The 24217-nt window shown below is 37.7% G+C and overlaps 1 protein-coding gene across 1 annotated transcript; it reads right to left on the bottom strand.

Moving 5' to 3' along the window:
- Positions 1-2793: 2793 nt before the first annotated feature.
- Positions 2794-23977, bottom strand: LOC139139805 (tectonic-1-like). The gene is made up of 13 exons (XM_070708737.1): positions 23733-23977; positions 20143-20263; positions 19711-19817; positions 17770-17906; positions 17273-17375; positions 15540-15658; positions 14304-14600; positions 12809-12934; positions 12156-12265; positions 8242-8382; positions 7748-7922; positions 5087-5239; positions 2794-4425 (listed from the first exon to the last, which is right to left on the bottom strand). The coding sequence occupies exons 1-13, from the start codon at positions 23941-23943 to the stop codon at positions 4177-4179; spliced, it is 2049 nt and encodes a 682-aa protein (XP_070564838.1). The 5' UTR covers positions 23944-23977; the 3' UTR covers positions 2794-4176.
- Between the last annotated feature and the right edge of the window lie 240 nt (positions 23978-24217).

Below are 24217 nucleotides of genomic sequence, written 5' to 3'. Positions count from 1 at the left end.
GCCAACTCCCCCTCTTGATGCAATGCCTGTCAAATCCGTTCTTGACCGATGCAATGCCCAACAAAGCCACTTGTTGAAAACAGTAGTATCTAAAGTCATTTTATCTAAATAACAAAGAACACAGAATTGAGTACCGGTACTAGGACTTCAGTTCAGTGTGTTGGTCCATATTCGATTCTGAGCTGATCATTGCAAATGGTTAGAACCAATATTGTGACCTTGGCAGAGGAGTTAGCTTCATCAGTTAAGTTGCGATGAGTCTGGCTCTGTATGATTCACTGCCCATAAAAATTAATCAACTTGCCATGCTCAATGCTAGAGGACAATGAACTTTGGTACACAACACCGTTTCACCAAATGCCAGGCTGAGCAAATCATTTCCTAGACTTCCTATATCTCCAACACCAGAAAGCACTACACACACACATCCAATGGATAAACATGGCAAATTTACATCATTAAAAAAGTATTTATTTCAAAGATTTCCTGTATGAATTGATTCACAATCAAATAAATCACCTGTCTGTACAAGTCAATAAATAAAAACTTTATACAAAAAGAAAAAACAATGATGCGAGGCTGGTCTATCTGTTTTCTATGAAAATTATGTCTCAACTATTTGATTAAGTAGCACCAGGTAAATCTAAAAACTATTTATTTCCCACTTTTCAAATTCAAGGCCTTAAGTAGAAGTAGAATCATCAGTAATATACAAACATGTACAACAGTCAAACAAATAATAGTGTCCTTTTACTCATTTGCACATCCATGTAAGTTTTGACAGAGTGACTACTTTTGCTATGTTTATCCTGCCATCCCTATTTTCTAACACAGAGATAAGATTAGCTTGGTCTTGGCAATATGTTCATTTAAAGTACTGTTTTATACACATGTACATGTGTTTTATACACATGTACATGTGTACACGAATCGACAAGCATAACCTGCTACAATCCTGAGAACTAAGGACATTTGTGATGACATAATGTACGTTCAAGTCACACTCCTTCAGATGTCAAAAGAATAAATTATGCCATCTAAAGAAACCTATAAACAGAGTATAAACTATCCTACTAGAATGTGCTGACATGGTTTATTTGAATGAATGATTGCATTCATGAAATGTGATGATTTTGATACCTGAAGACATTATATTTGCAATTACCAAAACAACAGAAAGAACATACATGAATTTATGACACACAAAATATTACGCGCACTCTTTGGTTTCTGAAACCAGGTACGAGTCTTATTAAAGTACAAATACCATACAATCTTCATTACAAATATTGAAATCAAAGTTTTGACATGTGACAGACGGCACAGGCAAACTGGCTTGTTATCTTGCTCTCACTATTCTCTTGCAGATCATAAAATATTCCTAGAATTTGACGTAATATATGTAGATTAGGGAGCCGTCATTATTTACGGCCTGGGGGGGGGGGGTTGGAGGAATTGCTTTCGAAACTCGAAAATTTTGAGTAACCCCCCCTGCCAACCATGACGTGTTTGAGTAACCCCCCTCTCTGCTACAGAAAATTTGAGTGACCCCCCTCCCCCCCAAAAAAAATTGGGAAAGTTAAATATCTATACAGTAAAATGGATTTGCTGCTGCGACAGGCCCCGTGCAGACCCTGATTAAACCCTGTGGTATAGGTCTTTGTCGGAAGGAGGTTCCAATTGCTGTGGCAGGAGCTGATGTACAGGTGTGTATCAAGTGCTCTGGTGACATGCAGTTATTCTGTAGGATTTTTTTTTTCAAGAGGGAGAAGATGTGGTGCGAAAGCACCATAAGAGACCGCATAAGCGGTCGCGGGGGGAGGTCAGGAGGGGGTGTCCCCCTCCTGCCATTGGAGCTTTTGAAAAATAGAGGTTAAAATGGTGTTATTTGGTGGCACTGGGGAGTATTTTTTCGTATAAAAAACTCAAAGGAAAATAAATCTGAGACAGTATTCCAAAACTTATATTCAGTTCACTGATTTCAACTATATTTTTGAACCGAAAAATAGCGACAGACATACATTTATTCACATTTATTATTTATTATTATTTTCCTGCAATAAAAGATGGGTTTGTTGTCAAGGCATTCAACTGGTTTTAAACTTATAGCATCAGAATAAGCTTGCTTTACACATTTTCCCCTATCGGTAACCTATGAATGTAGAATTTAGAAAGCAGACGTTTCACATTAATGATCAGGCAAGTATATCAATCTTTAATCAGGAAATACTGAAAAATGTACTCAGTACTAGCCTCTAACATAAGGCTTGCCACGTCGAATAGCTGATCATTCTCGTCTGAAGATCACAATAACGTGAAACACATAGTGTAATGAGATTTTAGTTTCTACTTGAAACCACCTGTATTATGATTTATATATATATATATATATATATATATATATATATATATATATATATATATATGTGTGTGTGTGTGTGTACACAAATACCGGGTATGAATATACATATCTTTACTATTATTGTTGTATTAATTCGTAACTCCACTAAATGCTTCAATACATGTCAACAAAATTGAGTAGCCCCCCCCCCTTTCTCGTTCTCCACTTTTGAGCAACCCCCCCTTGAAGCTTTCGATTTTTTGAGTGACCCCCCCCTCAGATTCCTCCGACCCCCCCAGGCCATAAATAATGACGGCTAGATTACTACCTGTACTACGGTACATGGTTATCATTTTATAATTTTAAGCTCACATTTGGTAGAGCTTATGTGATGAGTCAGTGGTATCTGTATGTCTGTCTGTCCATATTAATCGACAAAGTCCATGTTTATATCACTGAAGGGAAATACTGTATTGGAATATTAAATAAAAAAGGTAACTAATGCCAACAATACAGTAAGGGTCAATTTGCCTTAGTCTCTGTACGAAATACTAAACATAGCCATGGTAAATGTCTCATTCAGAGATATTGACCCCATTCAGTGCTGATTTCGAAAGATCAGTCTACCTAGCAAGTGACCTGATTACAAAAATCTTATTGACTGGCTGTTACAGACTGCATTCTTAGAAAATTTTCCTTTGCTGTTATATTGAAATAGCTTCTGACAAACAACCAAACCTTCTAAAGTTGCTCACACACTTGTTTCAATTTAACGAAATTCAATAAGGAATGTTGATATGTATAGTGATAATAAGTAGCTAATGAAAATAAGTTGCACATGAAGTCAAGTGAGAGTTGAAAATGGAAAATCACACCTGTAAAGGTCTCTCAATAAATAGGGAAAAATAATTGATACATTGATAAAATTTACATTGTCTGCTAATGTTCCTGGAATTTCTCATAAATTATCACAATTAATTAAAACATGAGTTAACAACAGTAACTTGCCCCAGTATCAGTTCTTTACTGAACTGAACTATAGTTATAAACATGACAAATTTGCAATAATAGTCTACAGTGTTCAAAGTGTCCAGGATCATTTTATGTTCAAATTTATAAAGTGCAGAAAGAGAAATGATCATTGTGAAAGGTTAAAAGTTTAGTGCTGTGATGTTTCTAGTTTCAAGTTTATCAATAGTTACAGTTGCAGTTGTACATGTGGTTTGCACATAAAAACAGTCCAACTGACACTATCAGGGCTACAAACTCAATTTCTAAGCATGATGTTATACCATGCAAGATGCGAGGTACATGAATACACTGATAAGGAATCATTACCACACAACATTAATACTGAAACAATGCTCATTGATATAACTTGCATAAATAAATACAAACTCACCTCGCATCTTGCACTAAATGCATGACATACCCAAACATACCGGTATGCTTTGAGTTCACTAAAAGAATTTTGAATCTGTCCATGTCATACCTTTATTATCATATTACACTTTTTCCATCTGTACTCAGGATGACAATAAAACAGACACACGTACTCTTGACATTTGGTATTCAAATAATTTGTCTTTGAGACCAGTAAAATGACAAGATGGCCTAATTTATTACAACTTATTTACAACAGTAATCAAACATGACATGCTGATCAATTTCAATGCTGTAACCCTGTAAAGTGGTCTACACTGAGGTTCAAAAAGAATAAAATTTAGACCAATACATAATGAATTAAGCTATAAAAATAATTGCCGGTCAAATATTTACAATGTTTACATCTTGGAATGTTGGACGGCCATATAGTGTTTCACTTGAGGAGTTCTCTACTGCAGCAATGCCAATACCGTTGATGCAAAGCACAGAATATGGACTACTGTCAAGCATTTGAGATGTGTTGCATCACTCATACCAAATGGATAGAAGAAATCATAGGGTAGCTTGGCTTGGAAGGTTGGTGGCGCTGCTTGCACTCCCACTGGGTTGGAGGATGCATCAACAAATCCCACAGAACTGATGACTTCAAAAGCTTGTGTTATGTTTGCTGACTCTGGACGACAGTATGGACCAATGCACTGCAATGTAGATATTAAGTTATTTAGTTGTGTTGATATTGCACATGTGTTTGTTCACATTCATTTATTACCTGTGATGTTAAAAGAACTTGTATTTTGTAGAAGTACATTCTGTAAACTTCATATCAATAATTACATTGTCATCCAGTATTAACGGTTTTTGTAGATTTTTTTAGCATGAGAGCCAATTCACATCATCTATCTTTATTGAATTAAGTCTTTCCACTCAGCTGAAATGACCCCACCTCAAAAGAATGACCAGAACCACAAATCAGCCAAAAACACATTATCCATTACTCAATTTTAATAAATGATATTGAAACTGATCTATTAAAATTTGAGTTAAAAGTTAAGATACACCAAATGAATTGTCTAATCTGGAATAAAAAGCATGCATGGTAGTCTAGAGACTGAATACACCCAAGAGGTCACATGACGGCAGTACAGACAAACAAGCTAACATGTTCAAATGCACTGTGAATACATACACATTTCTATGCCCGTTAGACACGTTGTTTCATTTGAAATGTTGTCCGTTTGAATCGCATGTTTCACCCGTTAGACATACAGGCTTATACTCATCTGACGATTTAAGCATTTACGAGTACATTTTAACAATTCTGATGTGTTGAATGTGGGAAAGGACAATTGGATAAGTTACCTGATAGGACAAATCTACTGTATTGGCATATCTGTATGTTACACCTATTATCTTGGGTTGAGGATTGGCCAAGGATCCTGTATCAGCATATAGGATTTCCAGATGAACTCCCAGCACCATGTTCCTGCATACACCTTCCTGTCCAGTTGAAGGCTAAAGATGAGATGAAATACATTATGATGCATTTATTGTGGTACATGAATGCTAATCTTTGCAAGATGATGGCATATTGATAAAGTGAACTGAGGTTCGTGACAAATGTACAAACTCAAAAAAAAGACTGAAGCAATTATTAAACATTATATTATAGCCTGGTCAATACCAGATGTATGGTCGATGATCCAGCATTTTGGCCCCAGATGTTTTCTACATCTACAAATTTACTGGCATTGCCAAAACTATAAAATAATAACGATAATGTTCCTCTCACAGCCCATAATGGACTCAAACAAACTATGTACTTGATAATGTACTCAGCTTCGCCCAATACATTATGATGTACAAAGCTTTCTTTCGTCCAATATGGGGCAGGAGGCGGTACATTATTGCTGAAATCAAAAAACTTTCTCAGAGTACAAAATATATAGTACTGTTACCCAAGAGAATTCCCTAAATATGGTTTCAACATTAAAATATAGGAAGTGTAACATACAATGCATGCATATATTAAAATAGATTTAAAGACGCCCATTGGTTATAAATACCGGATACATGAAAGGACGCTCATTACGCAAATGGAGCTGTACGAGTAGCTTGACCTGAGAGCTCCATTGACTGCGCTGATTTGCGTGTTTTCTATGAAAAATTATGAAATGGGAATGCTCTACAGCAGGGTAAATACCTATCAATACATAACGACTCCTATTTTTCAAACCGATAAGTTTTCGGGACAATTTTAGTGAGTAATTGATGCGTGGCAAGTGTGAGCATCAACCAAGGGGACACCGATGGGGATTTGAATATCACTGCCAATCAAACCTTGTGCAAAGTAAGGCACGAGTCAGCTTGTTGTGTACCTAATGCCGATTAGCATTCGCTTTATCTGCTAACATTGACTAGAAATAAATAAAAAATTGTGTCAAGATTTCTAGTGTCGAAAGACGTGCGCAATAGTTTCTGCAAAATTCTCCAACTTTCGTACCTACCCGCCACATTTCTGGGTATAAAAAACCTGATCAGACTACATTCAAGTCTACATCTTGGCAACCGTGAAGAAGAAAATGTACTATCTGGTACTATCTTTTTGGAAATTTTGGTGGCCCTGAAAAGGGCCATTGGTTTGGTTTTGTAGCCTGTACAAGAGTCCAGACTGTGCTTGTACCCTACACAAAACGATAGCAATTGTATACGGTATGCCGGGCAAATTTTGATATAATGATCGGACAAGAGAAGTCACGCAAAATGGCATATCAATTTTCTTCTTGTAATGACTACATCTTCGGCCTGCATCAGATAATGTTTTCGGGCCAAAATTGCTTATCACGCTAAGCGTGTGTCTGATCCAGGATGTCCCATACTTCCAATAGAGTCTGAGTCAGACAGACGCGTTGTCATTGCCATATAAACTAATGATGCCAAATAAACTAATGATGCTAAACTCAGAATGACAAATCAAGAAATGTTCAATACCCTGGCACAGAGGTGTGAAGCGGTACGGTATACGTGTATAGTTTCCCATGGAGTGTCGTTTGTACCTCCATGAGTCTCCTAATAAACCAAATGTTTATTTGACTTCCTCTGATTTGTCCTACCATGACTTCGAACGTACGACGTATCCATGTGTGCAAGCGCCATCGATATTATGACGATAACTGACGCGACGCAGTTCCGATCTGGATATCGGTCAAATTTCACTACTTCTGAGAAATTTAAGAGGTTTCCTGTCTGAGTTTTGGAAATGCATCAGATTTTTGTACTTTTTTGGTTCAAATCCAAACTAAGTCTCTAAACTCAAATTGGCAAATAATGTAATACAAGATAATCTGGGCTTGTTTTCTCACTTCTGGCCGTCATCTTTGCCACATAACTTGGGCTGTATGAGTACGTCGGGATCACGGTTCAAGCTTCAGAAAATATTCGTTATATCCTATTTCGACATAGAAGTTTCCAACTTAAATAAAAAAACATATTAGTTCTAAGAATCTGAGATATTCGAGCGATGCAAATCGTGGTTTTGCATACAAGTATATTGACTTATACCGGTAGTGGTAATTTTGTTGGTCGTGGGCACTGACACCGTCCGGATCGGGATCCCAATCAGTCTTCATCCAGCGCCTAGCAACAACTGCTGCAGTCAGTGAAATCTGTTGTCACCACATACGGTGAAAACACCTCATGCCAAAATGTACATATTCCAGCGTGCCATCGACGTTCGACGTGAATAGTTAATGTTTGTAAATCTACTGATATAGCTGTGTTTGATGCAAAACCATGAAAACGATACTATGTTGACAGGGTGAAGCACCCACTAATGCGCAAAGCTGGGATTGAGAACGGTGGCTTTAATTAACCATTGCTACTGATTGTTTCTCTACTGATGTTTAAATTAAGAAAATATATACCGTCCATGGAGCTAAATACAATAATACCCATAACAAAAAAATAACACAACAATTCAAACCTACGATGTCAACCTCTATATTATGTAGTGTATGCACTTACTGTTGGAATAGAGGACGGTTCATTTGACTTCAGTATTGGCACCCAATCTCCAAATGTTTCTGGATTAGAGTTTCCAAACATAGCCACATGGGTTGGTTCATAGGACCCAAACAGTGTGCTATTGATAGTGGCTTGTATTAACTCACAGATATTTGACATATTCATAAAATATATCCTGTATGGAGAAAATGTCTAATGTGAGTGTATGCTCTGATATGATATACAAGCCTTGCCTTTACCATTGGGAGATGGGGTTGAGGTAGACAGGAATTTCTGTCAAAATTTAGGTTAATACACAACAAATAAAAAACTATGCCATTAGTCATGTTTTATAGCATTTGTGCACAGGACCTGACCTTTCCTAATTGACTTCTTCACTGGCTGACTATGCAATACAGCCCTGGTAGGCAACAGTACATGTATCTAAGACAAATAGTTATACTTTGGATATTTTCTGGACATTAACTAGCACACAAAACCAATTTTGAACTCACTGTAGCATACAACCAGTTCTAACATCCAGTCCAAATGTGACTGGCATTCTGGAATCAGCATCTGATACACAGGTCCCATCTGCTGTAGGAGACACCATTGTTAACCAATTGTTTCTATCACTGTCAAGATTAATGGTATATGTGTAGATTGGTCAAGGAAGAATGGATGTCAAGTTCATAGACACTTAAGGTGTTTAGCCAACAACGCAGCTTACAGTATGTTCTAATACAGGAGTAATCACTTCCATACAGGTCACAGGATTAAAAAGTTTGACCCAGAAATCAAAAGGACCACAGCACAAACAAACCATGTGAACAAAAGTGCAAAGAAATAGGTGTATTTCTGTACACTTTAGTGCACATGGTTTTTTTGTACTGGTATCACATGATCTTTTGGGCATACCGAGTCTGCGGAACACATTTCGGAGTAGAACATTTGTCTCATGGAAGATAAGAAAATCACCTCCGACACAGGTAGGGTCTCTTTTCATTTGATCATTTTTCACTTATACTTTCAGTCTTGAGGGTTTTCAGTTGTACAGGGTCAAAACACTCATTCAGTAATTTTCAAGTACTTTCAGAGCTCAAAATACCACTTGCCAGATATCATTTTTCAAATTTATCATTCTAAATATAATTTTTATCTGTTTCGACTGATCATGTCAACTTTGAAAATCATGGGTGGATTTCCAATTTCCAAGGACTTTCCAGAACTCAATTTCATTTTCAAAGGCTTTTCCAGGACTTTCCGGGAGGCTTAAAATTCAAAGACTTTCAGAGACTTTCCAGGATTATATGGACTCTGATTGTATTACACATCTTTTATGTACCAGAAAAGTAACAGTTTAACATCCCTGAATGGCTGTTTTTATCGACTGATGTTCACACAATAATAGCATTGTTGGCCCCCCTGACTTTTCATGTAAATGTTTTCAAAAGCAAGAGAAATATTCCCACATTTTGACATAAGAAGCAACAAAGAAAATCTAGAATTTTTTTATGAAAATCATGCCTGTTGACCTAGCAAACTTTGTCAGTACTGTGTTTTGTAAGAGAAAAGAATTTATGTATGATGTTTAAGTACCAGGTATGTTTACGCTTATTTTTTATTCATACCTTAAGGTAGCGACTCAGTTTCATTGTCACTTATTTTCAATCCTCATTTTCACAAAGAAGACGTGGTCACACACCCGACATGTGGTACTTTTTTTATCTGCTCGGTCACCGAAGAGTTCAGAAAATTTGTTAGTTTTTCAAAAACAGTGCGCATACTGCTGTTTTACTCAAAAACACGTGTTTTTTAGTTTTTTTACTCAAAAAAGTGTAAGTACAAATCTCCAATCGGCCTTGGTGATCTGTTTACGGCAATCGACGGCTGGGTATACTGGGCAAAAAACCGTGTCCCGGATTTTTGAAATTCGCTTTTGTTTTCGCACAATGCACCTTCAAAGTGTCAACTTGACGTTTTTTGCATAAATTATTGGCCTTTGTTCACGTTTGTCAGGATATCTTCACTTCCAGGCCCTTTATCGGAAATCTGAGACACGTTCTTTCAGATATATTCATTCACTGTCCACAGGTGAAAAATCAGGCTAGTCTGTCCAGGCGCCGCCGACTTATACTTATTTGAATAATGTACGCACTGCCAAAAACGGAACTGAGAAAATCGACGATTTGTGTAAACGACCTATGCGTCACACATTGTGACCGAGAAGTCCGACTCGCGCACTATTTTCTGCGAATTTTCTTATACCAGGAATAAGTTGAAATATTTAGAGTCAGTTTTGGGAATTTTGAATATGTTTAGGATTGCAGATCGTGTGAAAATAGAAAGAAATTATACACTAAACTGGCAAATGCTTAGTGCCAGCAGTGGGTGGTATTTACACAACAAACACAGAGGGGTACTTAGCGATTTAATCCATTTTTGGAACGTTAACTAGCATATTAACTGTATACTGTTAACTCAACGGTTACAATCTGGTTACCAGTGTACACAGTCAAAACGAAGACGTCGAAACTTGTGTAAAAAAGTCTATCAGATCGAGACCTGTGTGCTGTCGTCGCGCGATCGCGTCGGGCATTCACTTGTTCTTGACTCAAATTGTCTACTTCCTGTCTCGCGATCGGCAATTTATGCATGTTCTTTGTGAAAAGTGATTGTCAAGTTCATGTTAGCGCCGACACTGTGCGAACGGGACGTCACTTGCTAGTTTTCCTACCTCAAGATGAGACGAACACATGTAACTCTTGACAACATAAAATGTCTGTCGTATTTTCTTAGCTTTTGCACCGCACTGCAAACTTGTCGCCCTTCGTTACGACGGGAGAGATTGACTCGTGTTATTTTTTCAAACTTTATTTATATGTGTTCTTGTACCGATTTTATCAAACTAATAATCATCACACCGTAGCGTAGAACAGTGCAGGCTGTCATCGACAGCGTGTTCCGAGAGACAGAGTATCGACTAGTCTACACAGCTAGTGGAGTCACTCGACTTGCGCAATACCAGCGCACACATTATTATTTCGGAGATTTTTACTTTTAGTCAAACTTTTGATGACTGACCTCATATAGCAAAAATTGCTAGTTTCAGCACTTCTAGAAGTTGAGCCGGATTTGTTTTACGTTCAGTGTTGAGGTCCAGCTAGCAGCTGTGGAGTCTGCGGGTAATTGATAAGTTTAGACAACACGCACACAATAATCATTTGTGAACCCTCGCAATTCACGTTTGGCGTAATTTAATTTTTGGGTTATATTTAAAGAAAGAAAAGGCATGAAATAAAAAAAAAATATTGCCATTTCGTTTCGAAAAATTAGCAGATCGGTGAACTTGCTTTTGTGAATCTACATTATGTGTGTATGAACTCCTGCACTGGCTTGGGAAACTCCTTGACATAAATGTCACTTGTTGTCGGGTACGGTGTTGTTCAAGGTTTCTCAGCAGACATGAAAAGACTGCACGATAGAAAACTTGAGTTTAAAAATATAAAAGAACACGATACTAACACCAAGCATGTACAGCAAGAGTGATAAAATTATCGCAACTAACAGAAGTTTCATCTCGCTCAGGCTAATTTTGGACTCGGGTATGCAATCAGCATAGCCTAGGATATGTTCGAAAAGCAGCGTGTCAAATACTTTCATAGTTGTCTCCGTTATCGTCTGCGTCCTCGGCCAAATCTGACTCTTCACTGCATTCTTGATCGTTATTGCAGGGAGTATGAGTCAAAGTCGGACTGTTTTACATTTAAATCGACCTTTGCGCACGTTGCCATCTTTTTCATGTCCGCTTTTGTGGACCTTGCTTGCTTTTTCGACGGTACGGAGCGCGAGCGCCGGCTTTGGTCTGCTCGACATGTTTGCCGTACCGATACATGCGGAGTTCAAAACGCTGAGCATAACGTTGAAGCTAGCGCATGCGCACTATACCGCAAAGCCTATACATAATCTCTGCGTGTTTATCAAAGATATCGTGGTCGGTAATCCGCGACCGTTAAGACAAAAGGGAAATAATGGCACGCGGTGTAGCTGATAGTTTTCCATTTTAGTAATATTTCAGGAATTTCCCTTTACGATGTGACCCAACACCTTTCCCCAAAAGAAAGACCATGTGTCAGTGGTTCGAAATTTGAAATAAAAAAAAAATTGCTAAAATTGACCTTTGAACCTGAGTCGCATCGTTAAAGATCTGTGTTACTTCAGTGTCATCGTTAAAGATCTATGTTACGTCAGTGTCTTGTAAGCCCTAGGGGCTGGGTGTGGCAATATGCAAGTCCACACATGACACTGTAATAATACAACATAACATAACATAACATAACATTTCATGTAAAACTATGGCGATTGGCAGAAGTTGTGGTTCTTGTATATAAGTAACGTTGAATGACATTTTAATGATTTAAAAGGATATCTTTCTTCTCCTTGATCATCTAGTATTGTTTGCTCATTTCCTGCTAAGATAGGTTCACCATCAACATAGCCTGGATTTCCACTTCTCTGGAATGTTTCTCCTTCCTCCATCTTGGTATGCAATAAAATGGAATAATGAATAAGAGTTCTCAAGAACTTGGAAAAACTCGGTGGAGGCCAATTTGCATAATGATGCATAATTTGTATATTCTGTCATCGTGAAAATGTCCTCTTTTGTATGGTTATTAACAAAAGAATAGAACAGCTACAAAACACAAGAGGTGACCATCTCTCAAAACCATTTTATAAAGAACCCTGCAAAGGCACAGATATAAGTCTGCTGACTAAGTCCTCACAATACCATTAACATAATTTCATAGAACGATTATTTGTGACACATTACACATGGAATGGGTGAGAGAAAAAAAAATCAAAATGCTTCTCTATTTGACTATAAGATAAAAAATAATTTCATGTCTTGTCAGGATAATAACTGGCATGAAGGCAAGGAGAGTGAAAATATGTCGATTACATGCCGCACATAGATATGAACTGGTAAAGTAATGTTTATTTTGATGCAGATGATACTCTTTTATATTCTGGATGTAAAAAATACTCAAATACTACATCTAGAATACATGTAACGGTACTTACCCCTGAAAATGATGTTGCAAATGTCTGGGCAAACGGCAAACTACCACTAGATACATTACCAAACACAAGTTGTATCTGTGCATCATTGATACCAAACGTTCCATTGGTTGTAAACATGTAAGTCACCTGGGTAGAGAGAAAGATAGGTTCAAATTCTTAAGCCACATCTACAGACACATTTTGACATTGTTTATCCCCATACATTTAAAGTAAATAACGACAATCACACAGAAATGTTTGTAAATCAACTTTAACCCTTACTCTGCCAATAGCAAAACTTTATATTATCATCACTGATTGGGTCAAGTTGGCTAAAACCAGAGAGGCATACTTTATGTCTCATATATCGCATTTTAAAACAGACTTGAACATTTGAAGGACCTTGAAAACATAGATATCATAAACATGATTTTACAGACTAAACCTGCTACAACATAAATGCCAAGTGAGTGAAATGACATATAGATTTGGCTTTATATTGCTTGTTACTTGTTTACTGATTTGGTACGTAGGTAGACTGATAGGGAAGTGATACTGTCTGGCAGGAAATTGATTAGTACATTTGCAACAATTTTCTTCTACTCAGGCAAGATTAAACTCTGAGGTCATTGAACTATATCATTACGTTGCAGAAAACCAGTATTAAGTAAAACACAATAAATACAACCAAAAATGTTGTCTGGTTATGGTTGACTTTGTCGTTTGTACTCATGGAAATATCTACCTATCATAGGTCACATGATTAAAAAGTATCTCCATCTCGATTGAAGTTGTACAGATGATACTACTAAGTAGGGCTTACACTGACAGTTGGTAATTGATTGAACTTAAAGAATCTGTGAAGGAGTCATATGAAAAGTACCATCAGATGGAGATGTTAGTCCAACAAAGGCAGTGACAGAATGATGACCAGATTCATCATCACAAGTTAGATATACTGCTCAATTATATCACATATCTTGAGTTCAAGTTGAAACATGTTTGACTTAATTAGGCTATGCTTAGCTCTCTATGGCATTGTACGATGGAAGCATCAATTTTCATGTTTATGAATCAAATCATTTCATTTGCAGCAGTTGTAAAATACTAAACTACTACAAAATGATCATTCTATGAAATAAATTTGTGCAAATATCAAATTGAAGGAGAATGCACCTAAGAGACAGATATTAATAAGTTTTCAAAAACTTCCCTGGTGTAGAGCTTGTAGAAGCTCATTTTGAAGGTCTTGGAGCAAGTAGAGTTTCCGATGTCTTAGTATTGTGAAAATACAACATTTATTTTTTCCTCATAGAGATAACAAGGGAATTATGGCCATGAATTCCTAATATCAGTACATGTTGGGTAATTAGTATCTCTGGTACTAAAATTTGCACTTTGGTTAGAGAATGATTGAAAATTTCCTTGAGTAAAATCTGAGCAAAATTTTAAGCACTTGAGGCATATACTCCCTTGACTATGCAATATCTATCATGTAATTGCTTTCTAACATTACCTCATGAATAACATTTTCACATGTCATTGTTGATGTATCATATGATGGTCTGGGGATTTCATCAGTGGTGAAATTGCATTCTCTTCTGATACCAAACACATCTATACAAAGTAAAGGTCTCATGACTGTGACTTCAATCAGACTTGGATGATAATACAGAGTGTCATTCAAAAGCAGGTCATCTGTAGGTAATTCAGTAGAATTGCTGGCATTGACAGCTATGGTGGTCAATGGCGCTGCTGTGGTAATATTCACAGTGATTGGCTCTGGTTCAATCTCATTGAAGAAGTATGGAGTCTGGAAAAAGAAGGCAATATGTATTCAAATCAGCTTACAGAGTAGCTGTTACAAATCTAAGAATAATAGACTACATTTTGAGGAAAATAAAAACAAATTGTTTTCAAATAGTCTTCCATGGGGAAAATGTTAAATGAAGAGAAGAGAGTACATGCATGATGATCAATGTATTAAAGAAAGTGTTTTCATTGTGCAACCATTACAGAAGTATGAACATCAATTGTAGTTAAATACCTTACCAAATGAATCTAAAAAATTAAAAACATTCGTAACAATTTTGACACAGCAATTCCTATGACTGTTGTGACAATCATGGTAACCTACCAGTATGTACCATATGCAAACACTGCATTTACTGAGGCTCCAGTTACACATGAGATGAACTCAGCAGCAGTTGAGTGTCAATTACAGGCTCCTTTTATACTCCCCAAAGCATATTGAGATACACAGTATTCAGCTTGTCACTCAGTCTCTAGCTGTGTAGACTGCATTGTTATTGCTGACTACTGAATTCTAGTCCAGAATTCAAATATAAACAACAACTGTGTATTTTACAAATACAGACATTGTGTTGGCAAGCCAAAGTGTTAGTATAACTATTTCCATGTTTTGAGGAGTAGAAGAACTGGTAATTGACAAATAAAAAAGTAAAGTGAGAAAAATTGTAAAAAAGTTCCAGATAATGCCCCCAAATGGTTTATGGGTCATAAAATATGTAGAGCAAACAATAGTGAATCTCCCTCAGAATGCTGCACAATATCTCTTAACTGATTCCTTTTCACCCTTTCAAGATAGAGGGACAGTTTGTATGGAACACAATGTTAACTTACATATTGATAAAACCAACAGATCAAAATGTCATATTTTTATTGTTATTATGCACACAGTGAATAAATGCAAAACACAGTGTTGAATGCTGTCCTACTAATGCATACTTACTGAGACAACTTTGAATCCTTCATAATACGTATGGGCTCTCAATGCTGGCATTGATTCACATTGACTTTCTAAATCTGACACTGATCTTGAACACTGGTGAGACTGATCATAAAGGTATGCTGTCAATGAAGACGTGAAAGAATATTTAGTTCTGGGAGATGACATTCAAGTATTCCACTAACCATCAATTGTGAACATCTAATCCGGCCAGCCTTGATGATGCACAATAATGACAAATATAAAAATATTTTATTGATAAAAATATCTTATGCTTTCATAAAAAAATACCGCAATTATACGGTGTCGCTCACATTTGATCAAAATTGGTACATACCAGTATGGGTACCAAAGATCAACAATAAATGTTGTTTCTATCTGTTCAGTGCAGGAAAATACTACGTTGATGTTATGACAATAATTTCTGCACAGCACAACCAGAAAAACAAGAATGACAGAAGTTTGACATACTGCTACAGAGAAATTGATGTTTTGATCAAAAAAGGGCAAATATTGTCCTAAAAACACAAATATTGAAATTTCACCACATTTTTTGCAAACAGCTTCTCAGCTTGTCAAAAGATGATCTGCAACATTTCGCGAAATCTATCAGCAATATAAATCACTGGGCCATAAGTAGTTACAGCACGCAATCTTATTTGCACTAGTGATATGGATGTACATTGTATCTCAGACAGCGTCTAACTAAAAAAAATTATAAATCTGAAAATTTACTTAGTAAAAAATATTAGCACAGCTTTTCTCATTTGGAAAAATTTTTTTTAGAAATTTACAGTTGTAAAAAAAAATGTTCACAATTTCATTGTGACCACCCCCTCCCAAGATCTAATGGTCCGTCCCTTAGTTTGAGCAGGTCTGTTAATATGTAACAGTTCATAAACAATGACAGGAAATGACTACAGGTCAGTGGAGTATCCTGTTTCAGCCATTGGTATGCGACCACTCATGAACATTTGCAGAATTTCCCTTTTTCTTACCTCATTTGCACATTTTTGACACTGATGTGTTCATTTGAACAAATTCACATCTCAACCCTTACATCTACCTGTACACCAAATACTGAGACAGTAGCTTTGGCGGTATGGGAGCCTTTGTGTGTGACGGACATACATCCGCACATACCCACAAATATACAGACATGCAAATCAATTCAGCTTTAATATACGATAACCTCACATTGGTATACCAAATGTGAGTAAAAGCTGATTTGATGCATCAAACTAAGGGATACAGTCACTCTGTTGTAGAGGGGTTACCAAGTTCAGTAATGCTGAACTACTTGCACCTTCTTAAAATCAACAAATCACGAAAGTAGTGGTGATGCATGAGTCAAATGTACAAGTAACATTTTTCTTCTGTGGATGTTTATGATGAGAATGTTTTATTTAGTACTACTGCCTGGTAAAGCAGTGTGCTAGATTTATTGTACATGGCACGATTGAAATGTGATGATTTTATTCTTTTTCCAAGAAATGAACATGCGTATCAGGAGCTGTCAGATAAACTTAATAGGAAACTTAAAGCTCCCTGAGCCATATTTACAGCATGCATGTGTGATGAGAACAGGATTCTAAAACAAACTATGGCTAACAGTTGTAGTAGCCTGCTACCATACAATCTTAATGAATCTTAAAATGCACTTGTCATAATCACACATTTTGATATACTCAGTACGCAGGTTGTTGACATGCTGAAAATGACTGACATTTTCTTACCTGCTGGATTGTTATCATCACACAGATTACTAGTCACTCTGTTAGCCAAGCCCAACACTCCCATGGCTAAACTTTCATATACAGTGTATATTGGATCACCAGACTGCAAAGATCAATGGCATAACAAAGATTTACTAATTTCCCTACTTTGTTCCATTAGCTGTGGTACATGTATATGGTCAGAGGGGCCTTGTTAGGAAACAGCATGAGTCATGTAAGTACGAGGTCACCATTACTTACAATGACTCAATTTCATTTAACTTTGGCCCAATGGAAAGACTACCGGGTATTACAGGCTTGTTTCAACTTCAAGCTCCTCATGGTGATTCATTACAATATCTTGATACATACATGCTTATCAACAGTCGCCAACCTGCTTGAAGTTATTATTTATGAATACAATTGATAGCAAAAGAGATAATGAACAGTAGCGGTAGTTACTTTATGACATATTCCAAAAAATCCCCTGACGAAAAAACAGACGACAAATGGAATACCTTGTAAAAAGGTTGATAGGTGACAGGTTCAGTGGATGGTACTTCATAACTGTAATCTCCATATTCTTCAACTAACTCATCAAACCTCTCCACAGTATTGACAGTATCTGGTATCAGATAATAATTCCTGTCTTGATCTGAAAGAAATATCACATCATACAATTTGAGCACATAATGCCCATACTCAATGAATGATTTCAAGATGAGAGATTATATTACGCAAAATCTGAAGATATATCCAGTTAGAGTGTATCATGTCCTAAACACTTTGAAAGAAACAGAAATTTGCTCATTTTTATGACATTTTGATATTGGTATGAGAGCTGCTTAATGTGCATGTCTTTTCCAGTCATTGATGTGTCGATGAAACATGTCATCATGGCAAAAGGTTTAGTAATAACATTGCATTGGCAGAATGAAAGGGTAAGGGGAATGGAGCACTATCAGTAAACTGATTCAAATACATACCGTTCACATCTGTGTGAAAATTACTTTGGTTGTACATTTGTATCCAATTTGAAGCATTTTAACAAAGCCTATATGAATATAGTGTTTTTGTTAAGGCCCATATTCAATGTTAATTTACTGGGGTTCCCAGTAATGTTACACAGGTTGCCCCTGTAACAGGGTTCTCCCTAGGATTTTTTTATAGAGTAGCGGCTAATTTGCATAATATTTGCATAATTAGTTTTTTTTCAAATATTTGCATAAAATTTGCATATAGTTTGTGTTCACCAAAAATTGACAAAACAGGGTACCTATGGAGTAGAGCCCCTCGACTGATTTTTTTCAAAGTTTAGTACATCCTTGCTAAGTTGCATAAGCTCCTACCCTTGTTTAACTCCCATCTGCTACCTCCATGCTCCAATAAAGAAAGGTAGCAGAGTAAAATATACCGTAACAGTTGGTAAAATTGCTCAGATCAAAGAAACTATTAAAAGATGTAAAACAATGAGGCATCGAAGTTCCCGTGACAGCATCGCCAGGAAAATACTACGTTTTTCAGTACGTTTATATCAGGGTTCCCTGACCCTGCGTACCCCGGTACCAAAATAGAAGAGTCCCACTCTGATGTCACATCCGCCATTGTTTACAGTATTTTCACTCACGCACGCGATGTGGGTTTTCATTCTCTTCATATGCATTTTCATTTGTTTAAAGCAATTAACACTCCATCTGTTAAGAGTTTTTACCACTGACTATAACAATTTTCATGCTACGTTGCTGTTTTCACAAGATACTGACCGTTTGATCTTGGAAAGTTGAGTTGCTTGTACGTACGTGCAGCCAACCCATGCCGGTGCGGTGACAGACAGTTCACTATGCTATGCATGCTATACTGTTGATCGGCAGCATACAACATGATCAGAATTCAGATGATGTCTTCGTTCAGTTTGCTTTTTATTTCAAGATGTGAGTCAAACAGAAATTTCACCAAATTGCCACTTCTATAGCTAGGATTGTGTAATCAGTTTGATTTGAAAATATTTCGTCAATTAAGAGCGGAAATCGTCGCTGACTTTTGCTGTCAATTTTTTCTGTCCTTTAGCTTTACAATTTCTTTGGATTGATCGGTGCCGGTGGGACGTGTGAAATTGTTCACTTTTCATACAAATTGAAAGGAGTAATAACTAGTGACATTGTAAAACTAAGAAGCTACAAATAATCTGTCTTCCTTTTGTGTGATCGTACGGATGTTGACCAGTAGGTGCCATTGTGAACATTTTGCCGCTGAACCTCATAGCGTTGCGGGTAACAATGATAGCGTCGCGGTGAGATCAAAAGCGTCGCGGGCTTGAACGATAGCGTCGCGGGCTGCGACGCTGTTTTGGGCTGGGGAGAACCCTGCTGTAATATCGACGCAATCTCATCTGATACTATTAACCTATCTTCCCGAAGCCCTTCAAAGACACTATATAAAGTATAATTATATTTACTTACAGTTATCAAATTCAATACAGAATAATCCAGCAACAGTCCTATTGACTGTATAGGGTGTGTTCGCAAATATCAACTGATTTGATTGCAGGCATACTCTGTCATCAACACTGAAAGAAAAAATACTAGATTTCAAAATGTTTTGTAGTGGATACCATGATTCCACGCAGGACTAATAAACACTGGAAAAAGTTGGGAAACTTAAGTACACAAATAATTTACTTCAAAGGTTTTAAATCCCTCTTGGGAACCTACATTCACCCTTGACATTGAGGCAAGCGGGTCATAAGCCCCTCTCCGGTTTACAGCATCCTGATTGAAATTTGTATGGTGAAGAAAAAACTCTGTTTGCCTGTATGATATCTGTTCAAATACCACTCCTTGCTTTATTCATCATTTTCTTGCCACAAATTTAATAAGACAAGCTCTACTCACAGAAATCTGTTTTCAATGCATTCGCTGAATGCATTTCTATCATCAGCACTGCAATCTTCATCACAACAACAGTTCACATCACATGCTCCTTCTAATAAGTCACAAATGCATGGTCCTAGATCTGTGTAGTAAGTATGCAAGAGAGATGTGTGCCGGTAAGTTGGAATACTTGGAGAATTTAATTTACTCTAGGAAAAGCATCACCTGTTGTCTGAGGCAGGTTTGCAATTGTACTTTACAGCACATACTCTAAAGCAACAATGATGAATTAAATTTTTTATAGACATGCATCTCCTACAAACTTTTTTTTTATTTTGTGGTCACTACAAATTATGTCATTTGCTGCCAGACAGCTACCCTTTGAAAAGGCAAACTGTGGAAAAAGGGCAATCTTGCTATGTAACTACAATTCATTTCTCACATGTAGATAAGGATTCCTTTGTCGGGTAATAGCCCTAATATCGCATGAATGAAGACAGGCATATGTTCTGCTTACAGATAACTTGCTCTCTAACTATAACAGCAACCAAGTCAACTGGACCTAAATTGAAGTCAAGAGAACTATCCTTTCTATTGGTCTTCAACTAGATCCCAAATAAATCTGACTTGGCTACATTTGCATATCCCTCTTTCAAAATTTAAGTCATATACACAGTCTATATCATTAGTATCATCCAGGCTTTAATACTTGATGATGTTTTATCACATCTTTGGCTGGATTCTGAAAATGTCATACTTAAAAAATACCTTACAATAATGCATACTATTGATGGTAATGTCAGGTATGATTATTTTAGGGTTTAAACTAAATATTGTCTACTTTTGAACATTAGATGACGGTATCCAATAATATAGGATATTTTGAAGTTTGGATCAAACCAAGTTATGATAAAAAGTATAGTATCAACACCAATATTATAGTTTGTATGTTCAATGTTAGCCCTTCATGAGGTTGGTTTTATTCTCACAATGTGCCACAAAGAGTTCATGGCCATCACTTATTCTCAAATAAGTATGTTAAAACTTTAAACTCATGACTCCTGTATTTGCGGTTAGTAACGGATCGTACAACAGGGATGTAGGAAATAGCCAGCAGCTGGCAAAAACAACTGACTGTCAGTTAAGATTTACCGGCTGTGAAATTTAGTTTTAGTTAAAAATCAGGACATTTTGCACAAAGTTAATGTGCACATAAACTACTTGTAACCGCCTGTATGTTTATTTTTGTCACCTGTAACCAAAATTTTCTATATGCCTGAACACACAGGGACACATTTACAAGTAAATGTCACTTCAATGGTGACTTAGACAATATCGTACATCTATCTATGCATGAAAATAATAACAACAAAGGCACCATGGTGTGGTGTACCATTCCTAAACCATGTTGCACCATACGATCTCGTCCAATACCACTGATGAAGAAAGTCTAGTAAACATTGTCTCGGAAACAAATGTGCAAAAAACTGAGTTTCACGGCTGTTTGACAGCCAAACGACGATACTTTAACCAAGAGAAAATTTAATGTGACTGGCAGCCTGCAAAATAACGCATTCGCCCAAGTTGCAGGTAAAAACAATTCTGTGATACATCGTCGCATCGTTGTTTTATGACGAGCTGGTAGTATGATGATATTACACTTGAGGCGAAGTGGTTTTCGTATGATATGGTGCTTGGGGCCAAGTCGGGTGGGACGAGGTAGTACGTCAACTTGAATTACAATCAACTTGCACTTTTTCCAACCCGCCCAGAACCAACTCGCCCGATACTAACTCGCCCGTTGTTTTGAGATAGGGCGTTGTAGATTCCATGTACGCTAACCCGATGGCCCGAGGCCAGCTATTTTCATGTCATGCCAGGCCAGTAACTCGTGAAAGACGGTCCTGCTGTTCCTAAAGAAGTGAGCAAGTACGCAGTGACTATCCTTATAAGTAAAGAAGCCAAACGAAATTTATTCTGTCAAGAGATTTGCAAAACGTGAAATTCGCAAATAAAAAGTTTTCCGTGTTGGTACATATTTCAAGCCGCACCTGTGGTTCTCTATATTAGAAATATTTGTTGTTAGAAATAAAACGTTTTATGCGTACCAGTTGCTGCGAAAGCGAGCCCTGCCATTCCTTGACATGTTCTTCCACTCCAATGACCAAGCTACCCGAGTGGCAAAGGCTACGGATTCGCAGCAAGCGTACCAGTAGCTCTGCATGGCAGGGCTGCGTGTTTACCGGCTTTATACGGCCTCCGTATAATGCCGGTAAACACACAGCCCTGCCTAGCTGCAGTACAGTAGCTCGAGGTTTTGCCTGGGTATTTGGGTCGGACGGTAAAACCAGAGCCGTCCGACCCAAATACCCAGGCAAAACCTCGAGCTACTGTACTGCCGCTAAGCCCTGCCATGCAGAGCTAGCGTACCAGGTACTCATAAAATTGCAAAATAATATCGGGCGAGTTGGCATCGGGCGAGTTGGAATCGGGCGAGTTGGTATTGTGCGAGTTGGAATCGGGCGAGTTGGTTCTGGGCGGGTTGGAAAAAGTGCGAGTTGACTGGTACCCGTCAACTTGGGACGAGGAGATTTTGCTACAAAATGTTTTGCGGAAGAAGTTGTATGGGGCGACGTGGTTTTGGTGCGAATTGTCTGGACCCCGTGAGGTATGCCGACGTATTGTGCAGGTTCCCAGACACTTCGCACCAAATCACTTCGCACCATACCATCTCGTCCCATACCATTTCGCACCAAACCACTTCGCACCAAAACAACCTCGTACCAAAACCACTTCGCCCCAAAAGTCATGTCCCCCAAACCACTTTGCCCGAAACTTATCGCTAACTGGTAAAGCTGAAAATAACCACCTTCCTGTCATCCTGGGACTGAAATCTTGAAATTGTACGCATTTCGCGAAATTGACATCGTGCAATTCCGCGCACGGCACCTGAGTTGTAGCATTTGCGTGTTTCTTTTTTCTTATTCTATCGTTTATGGTTTCATGCAACAATAAATGGTTCGTGGTAGCCAAAATGTCCTATACATTAATGCTTCCAAGTTGTAGGTAAAAACAACCTTATGATACGTCGTAACATCGTTGTTTCAGGACGAGTTGACGGTACTATACTTTGGGCGAAGTGGTTTTAGTACGATGTGGTACTTGGGACGAAGTGGGGTGTGGCAAAGTAGTACTTGGGACGAGGGGGTTTTGGTACAAAATGTTTTGGGAAGAAGTTGTATGGGGCGACGTGGTTTTGGTGCGAATTGTCTGGACCCCGTGAGGTATGCCGACGTATTGTGCAACCCGCAAAACAATGTAGCTTTATGCTTGCAAGATGTACACTTTTACACAGTTTGAACTTTTTAAAATGATAATCAAAAGCAGGGTATGTTGCCCTTCGCTTTCGTGTGGGGGTCCAGTTGCCTTGGATTAGGGTCCGGATCCGGTTGACACGGGCCCAGTTGACTGGCAATCATCATACGCACCCCTGTAATACTGACATCAACTGATAACAGAGAAGCAGTTAGTAGTATAGGTTTAGCAAGCATGGGTCTTTTACTGTGATCGGCCTTCATGGTAAAACTCTTAGTCTCATGGGTTCCCTATACCTGTGTTAGGTGGCAAGGTCGTTGATGATGGTGGTTGCGTTGGAGCTGTGGTTGTGGCAGGAACTGTTGTCAGAGGTGCAGCCGTCGTGGAGTTGACATCTCGGGTTGTTACTTGTGTAGTGGGAATTTGTGTCGATGTTTGTGCAGTCACAGTGGAAAGAAACAGTAAAAATACCAAAAGATTGATAGTTTTGTTTTGGTTGTCCGCCATTTTACAGAGGAATGCCCTTATGCATTTGTTCGTTATTTAATTTCTCTTTAACCAGTTTCAGTTCTCCTCCCGCTAACAAACAGAAACAATGATATTTCTTTTGTAAATTATGATTATGTAGCCATTTATGTTGTCAAATAAGTATTTCCTTTTCCATTAAAGAAGATGTGAAGATTTTTCGTAACTTAAGTTGCGTGCTGAAGAAAGATGTCTAAAGGAGATCTTGAAACAGTACGGTGCTATGGACAGACTTTATTTTGCAGTTAGAGTACAG

The sequence above is a fragment of the Ptychodera flava genome, chromosome 9 (genome assembly GCF_041260155.1).
Source record: "Ptychodera flava strain L36383 chromosome 9, AS_Pfla_20210202, whole genome shotgun sequence".
NCBI classification, from domain to species: Eukaryota; Metazoa; Hemichordata; class Enteropneusta; family Ptychoderidae; genus Ptychodera; species Ptychodera flava.
The sequence above is the reverse complement of the archived record's forward strand: the minus strand, read 5'-3'. Positions and strand labels throughout refer to the sequence as shown.